Here is a 7,120-nt window from a genome sequence, read left to right as displayed (position 1 = left end):
GCCTGTCCTGCCTGGGGACAATTTGTGGTCCTTCTGCTGATTTTGCTCAGCCTTCATTCTTCTTGCATTTCAAGAAAGATTTGGTCAACCAACACTTTATTATTTATAATTATTACAGACAAGTTAAAATCTTACTGTTAAATGTTGGGCACAAAACACACAAAAAAATATTTGTCTTGTAATAACCACACATTCTGGGGAGTGGTGTCTTAGTGGACGTTGCATGTTCTAACATTATTGAATGTTATATGAGAAGACACAGTACTGTCCTATAGGGAAAATGGGGATTTTTCCATGTACTAATAGCGGGGAACCAATACGTTTTTTTATATATATATTTTTATGGAGAATGTATCTGCAGTGTAAATCTTCTTAAAATTGAAAGTTAAATTTTCTTTCACTGTTCGGTGAGACTGTTTGCCACAGCAATGAAAGATAATTTTTAATTTTTTTTTGCACATCTTTAACCGGGTTGGTAATAACCTTGCCATGTGCTTTGCGGAAGAAGTCGGGTTTAAACCTTTTTAATAAGGAGTCATTAAAAATGGACAAGTATGATTTCTTCTGATGGTTTATGGTTACCATCAGAGCTCTTGACTGTGCCATTTTAGATTAGCTGGAAGCTTTGCAAAAAGCCACTTGGATATCCTGATAATAAATGAGTCTGGCCTGGAAGTAACACATGCATAATCCATGGGATTAGCTTTAATTATTTGGAATACTTTAAGTAGTAAAAAGCAGCTCTTCGTGCACACATAGCCCGCCACTCTAAAGCTTAGAGGGTCTGTGTAAGCTTTTACAGCTGCTGCTCTTTGCCATCTGATTCTGCATAGCGCAGGTCTCAGAGATTTATTGCCATAAACTCTCTGTTGCCCTCCCCTTTTCAAAAGGACAACTATTTATTGTCAAGGACACAGGCTGAAAATAGCTGTCTGTGTAACTATTGTCATTTCTAAAACTGAAACACTCATAGGCCTGAGGCATAGCAAACACAGCCATGAAAAGTGTTTTTTGTTTTAAGAATCAGGGTCAGATTTCCTTTACTGTAACTGTACAGTTACAGTAAAGGAACTACAGCACTACTGCAAACATAAAAGCACAAAATAAGACAAACCTGAACAAAATTAGACAAAAAAATGAACCTGAACATACCTACTGTATATATATATGTATTTATAAATGCAGCCTGAAAGTGTGCACCGTGTCCTGGGGCTTATTTGGGCCGGTCCCAAGCCCAGAATGCAGGCGGCTGCGTCAGAAAGGGCATCTGGCACAAAACTTGGGCCACATTTACAATGTGAGTCGAGAACATGATCTCCATACCGGATCGGTCGAGGCCCGGGTTAACAACAACTGTCAATGGTGCTGGTGACCGGCAGGGTACCGGTGGAAATTGGGCAACTGTTGGGCAGCAAAGAAGAAGAGGAGGATGAAGACGAAGGGTCTGTAGGCAGAGAGAGAGAGAGAGAGAGATGAGGAAAGACAAGAGTCTAGGACTGAGAGAAGGGATTTTGAATGTTGGGACTTTGACTATGACCGGGTTTCTTTCTCACGGACTAAATCTGGGAGTCGTATACCTGAAGGATCTACCTCCCATTCTCCACCTCTGGGGATATTCTGCATCACTTCATCTGACTCACTCCAGGATTTCTCCTTCTCCTCTAACTTACATCCCACCTAAGGGGCATACCCGCTAACAACACTGAACATCACACCTTCATGTTCAGACTCATCACCCAGACACTTGTTTTACTTCCAGAACATTATTGACAAACTCCTCGTTCGAGACAGTTCCTACATCCTTTCTCTTCCGGCCCACTAAGCTTCCAGCCTTGCTACTCTCACACTTGGTCTCCTGAACTCACTGCATGTCCACCTTCCTCCTCTGAATCATCTCAGCCAACTCCCACACATTTCCTGTCTACTTTTAAGACCAGACTCAAAACTTTTCTTTTTGATAAAACTTCAGCTACAGTCCAGGAAGCTGGAGGACATCCTCATCCTTTTTTCACCCTGCTTCTTTCTCCTACTACTCTCCATCTATGCAATGTTCACAATTTTTGGTGCCATTGATCTAATTTTTAAGTAACTGAGCTGCTGCTGCCACTGACTCTGTTTATGCTCTCTTTGATAAGGAATGTGCTCTTGGATTGGTGGTTCTGTGTTTTCTGTGTTCTGGTTTGGCTCTACCTCCTGAAACGCTCAGTCGTCACAGCAGATGACCGCTCACCCTGAGCCTGGTTCTGTTGGGGGGTTTCTGCTGCAAACTCAGCGACCTCATCCAATCAGCTGGGCATCCTTAGACAGATAACGTTTTACCAGTTGGTATATATTGGATTTTACAGGTCACTATAGTGAGTTTGGACGCAGTCTGGCAGTAGGACAGAGTCCGACAGGAAGTTACACTGATTTCCTGCGCAGGTCTTCCTGTTGCTTGCAGATCAGATCTGACAGGTGCTTCTCCTGTCCCAAGTGCTGTTTGATGTCCAACGTCTGAAGGGAGAAACATCTTCATTGATATCACTCAGATAAGAGAAGCACATTGTTGTTTCATTGTGTGTCTTTACCGCATAAAATCACTATTTCATATTTGCAACGAACCCGTTGATTAACCTGCGGCTCCGGAGCCACATGTGGTCTCGATTGGTCCTCCACAACAGTTCTTCACAACTGTGGCCAAAAATGTGTGAGAAATGTTTTGAAATGCAATTTTAGTGGGTTTTTTTTCATGCTATATTTGCTTATAATTTCCCAAACAGAATCACATTAATGGTGCAAGGTTTTTGTTTTGTTTAGATCTTTCATTTTGTCATTAGGCTGCAAACTACAATTTCTTTCTTCGTTTTTTTGTAAACATGGAACATTTAATTCAAATAAGTAGGACTTTTGTTTTCTTTTGGTCTGAAATCTAAAATTAGAAACAATGTCATATTTCTTTGATTTAATTATAAGACAGACAATTTATACAGTAAGTCTATAAATAAAACTAAATATAAGAGTTACCTTATATTTAATGGCTTAAGACAAATAATATTTAGACAACTAAGGGCAAAAAGGAATTTTTGGATTGTAAAGGTGGCTGACTCCTGCCCTAATGTAATACCTCCCTCAGAGGCTGCACACGGCGTTTCGCTATTTTTAGGTTTCTTCTGTTATCTTCCATTTATAGACGGACTCTCTTTTTCATTGTCGCTCGGTCTCCCTGTCTCTCCGTCACTCTTCCCTCCCTCCACCATTATAGCATCATGAAAGTTGGGTCAGAACCTTTTTTAGTGGCACATGAGCCAACATAACAGACAGAGCAGCATATTCCTGCCAGAGCTTGTCCTGGTTCTGACGGTAGCTGTGTGGCCCAGTCCATAACGGACCTGCAGTCATGGATGATGTATATAAAGCAGCGGTGAGTACTGATCCTTCATCACAGGATGTGATGTTTTTTTCCCCTCCTTTATGCTGGAACGTAGAGTTTCAGATGATTTTTCTGATTCAGAAGTTTGTTGGGAATTTCAATCAATGAAGATAGATATCAGATGATCAGTGCACTGACATTTGTAGAGAAATTACTTGCAAACAATTACAAATTAAATCTTGTTGCGATTATCTACCCCAAGGTTAAACCTACCTGAAAATAAAAACGAAAAAGGAAATCCTGTATTTTTTATTCTTACTGAATCAATTATTTTGTAACAGCAAAACAATCTATATTTTAGTGAGAAATACAATTATTAAAACGTGTTCTTTGAAGAGCAGCTAGAGCGGACAGAGGCTGCTGGGATGATGTCAGGTTTCTGTGACTGACATCAGAACAATGAACAGCTGGTCAGGAACAGCTCGCCACTTAAGCTCCACAAACCCCACAAGAATAGCAACAAGTTAAGCAACACGTGTCGCATTACAGTGCAGCTAAACTAAGAACATCATCGCCAAGAGAACTCAGGTTCTTCTTCACCACAACGGTATCAAGAGGAGGATAAACAGAGGTACAAATAAAAAAAAAAACTCTTTGTTTCCCCTCTGCAGGTAGAGAACTTGACAGAGGAGCAGAAAAATGGTGAGGAAACTGCAACTGTTAGAATAAAACACTGATTACATTTATAACGATGTCTGTTTGCATTAACAGTTGCCTGTCTGATAATAATAATATCTCTAATCCACACATATTACTAAACAGCAGTAAAAATACAAAGTAAAGCCTGTATTTCATTCACAGTGGACAGTTGTCCGCTCTAATGTTTTCCATGCTTGAAGTGAGGAGGATCCTCGGTTTCTCTTCGTGTCTTGATTGGGCCGGCCGTCTGGCCCCGCCCACTGAGGACAGGAAGCTTGTGTATTAAATGGGGGGCATCCCATCCATCTGTGAATTCAAACAGACTGAAAACTTTTACATTTGACCTGATTGGTGATTTCTGGAGAGTCTCCCCAAGATCATTAATACCCCTGTAATAAAGTGGTAAAGTGCAGTAAATCCATAGCGCCCCCTACGGCATTTCAAATATCGCGGTTTGCTCCCAGTTTTCACTTAAACTTGTGAAATTTTGTACACATTACCTTTTAGGGCCTATGGAAGTAAAACCATTTTGGTCCAACAGTCCAAACCCTACAGCTGGCCAGGCATTTTAGATTATATATGTAATTTTAAGTATGCTGCAAGCTCATAAAAAATATTTTACACGCATGGTACCTTCCATTTATTGACGAGGGAATCCAGGCTGAGGTTTACAGACACAGTGTGGAGTTTTACGTCTGGAGTATAAGGCAGAGCTGCTGGCTCTTCCTTTTGTAGTTTTTCCAGTTATGTCTCACTAATGAGAGACCCCAACGCATACCCAGAGCTCTTTAGAAGGACTATGTATCCTTTCTCGTCTGCAGAGGAGCTGGACAGTAGGTTTAGGAAGGAGTTTCTCAGCGTTTTTCTCCTAGACCTCCTCAACGCTGCCTTGGATAGGCTCAAGTCATATAGGGGGGACAGATGAGCCTTCGGAGCGCAGAGGAAAGGTTTTCCAGTTTCTGCTTTTGAACCTTTGCTCAACTTTTATATTTTTCACTTTATAAAACCACTGGAGAGGTTAATCCTTGGACCTCCATGAAACCTTAGTCAGGATTGCAACACGGTTTGCTAAACACACTTATCAGGTGAACAAATGTCACAATGAAACAAAACGTACACGAGATGCCATCCCCCACCATGTTGAGAATAAGTTGCCCTGCATCACTATTCAATCACCTGGTTTCATGAACACCCAAAAACTCTTTAAAAAGACCTGGTGATGCCATCAAACAGGTTCCGACTGCTTGCAAACACACTTGGGCAGAAGTGATTTGGTTGTGGTGTCTGTGTCCTCACCTGTCTAAGTCTTTTTGACCCAGTCCACGCATGTCTTGTCCCATTAGACCCACATCTGACCAGAACGTCTTGGTCCTCAGACATGTCATGCTGTGTTTCTTCTAGAATTCAAGGCCGCCTTTGACATCTTCATTCAGGATGCCGAAGATGGCTGCATCAGCACAAAAGAGCTGGGGAAGGTGATGAGAATGCTCGGGCAGAATCCAACCCCCGAGGAGTTGCAGGAGATGATCGATGAGGTGGATGAGGATGGTGTGTTTCCGTTTAATTTTTTTTATTTGCCTCTCAGAAGATGTTGTTTGGGCTATATGCACCTTTTTCTGTTTTACTGCTTAATTCTACTGCCAAGATAAGGATGGTTTATGGCACCGGGCTTTGTGCTCACAGGTAGTGGCACGGTAGATTTCGATGAGTTCTTGGTTATGATGGTCCGATGCATGAAGGAGGAGAGCAAAGGGAAATCAGAAGAGGAGTTGGCTGAACTTTTTCGAATGTTTGACAAGTAGGTTTTCATTCTCTCAGGAGATAGAAGAAATACAAAGAAACTTCACATGAGAAATCAACGCTGACATGATTACATCACATTCACTGACTGAACCTTAAAACAACTTTAAAGGTTAAAGATTTACCTTTTTTAAGGAATGGAGATGGCTACATTGACCTGGAAGAACTGAAGAGCATGCTGGAATCCACCGGAGAACCCATCACTGAAGATGATATCGAGGAGCTGATGAAAGACGGAGACAAAAACAACGATGGAAAGATTGATTATGATGGTACGTAAAAAGCCACATTTATTCACAGCTCTAAATTGTGATTCAACAACATTGTTATAAACTCGTACTGTAATTAATTTGGCATCATTGGTCCGGGATGACTGAGATTGGGCTGTAGAGATCTTCCAGTGAAGAGCCTTATGACTGAGAAGAAAATATTGATTATTTTAATAGAATGAGGTTAAACAAACTCAGTATGTTGTCTTATATGTCAATGGTGGCATTTCCATTTCAAAGAGATATCAAGATGAAGGAGATTATTGGGTGCAAAAAGGAAATACTGCAAGTCTTGCAATGTTTTAGGATCAGGATTTTTGTTTTATTGAATAAAACCTGTCATAATCTGTGACACTAGAAGCAACAGTCCTTGAGATAAAAGACCATTTCTGGAGTCCTAGTTTGGGTTATCTCTAAAGTAACACATCAGAGATTAGGGTTGAACAGCTTTACAAACTGCCAAATGTTTGTGTATTTCTAGAATAAGGTTCATTAACAGAGTCTGTTTTTTTTTTTTTTTTACAGAGTTTCTGGAGTTCATGAAAGGTGTTGAATAAAGAAAAGCTCTGGAGGGACCTCACTTCATGCAACCCTTCACTTCCTTTTTCAATGTCATCAAAGTTCATTCCTGAAGACATGTTCCCCCCGTACCTTTACAAACATGTTGATATCTGATAGCAGTATTAAATCAAAGTGCCATATAAAAAGACTGTTTTCAATAAAATTATTTCTATGATGACTCAGTTTGCTTTTCATATTAATAAAGTGTTCGACAGTTCCTAGTTGTGCTGGCTTGGCACAATGATGAGTAAATATCTTAATCTTAAGTTCTTGAAAGGCTTGCAAATAGTTTCTTTGTATACTGGCCAAGGGCCTGGCTTTCCATTCATTCTTATCAGGTGTGTAAAATCTTAAAACACCCAAAAAAACCTAAAACATACAAAATACTTTTACTGTCGCTTTTACCTAATCCTTCACACTTATTTTTATGATCACAGGTAAA

General features: G+C 40.4%; 1 protein-coding gene across 1 annotated transcript; it reads left to right on the top strand.

Annotated features, from left to right (window-relative positions):
- Positions 1–3,294: 3,294 nt before the first annotated feature.
- Positions 3,295–6,856, top strand: LOC105920093 (troponin C, slow skeletal and cardiac muscles). The gene is made up of 6 exons (XM_012855598.3): positions 3,295–3,400; positions 4,021–4,051; positions 5,450–5,596; positions 5,732–5,846; positions 5,984–6,120; positions 6,643–6,856. The coding sequence occupies exons 1-6, from the start codon at positions 3,377–3,379 to the stop codon at positions 6,672–6,674; spliced, it is 486 nt and encodes a 161-aa protein (XP_012711052.3). The 5' UTR covers positions 3,295–3,376; the 3' UTR covers positions 6,675–6,856.
- Positions 6,857–7,120: the final 264 nt, after the last annotated feature.

This window comes from Fundulus heteroclitus, chromosome 1 (assembly GCF_011125445.2).
Source record: "Fundulus heteroclitus isolate FHET01 chromosome 1, MU-UCD_Fhet_4.1, whole genome shotgun sequence".
In the NCBI taxonomy this organism is placed as follows: Eukaryota; Metazoa; Chordata; class Actinopteri; order Cyprinodontiformes; family Fundulidae; genus Fundulus; species Fundulus heteroclitus.
This window is presented reverse-complemented; position numbering and strand designations above follow the sequence as displayed.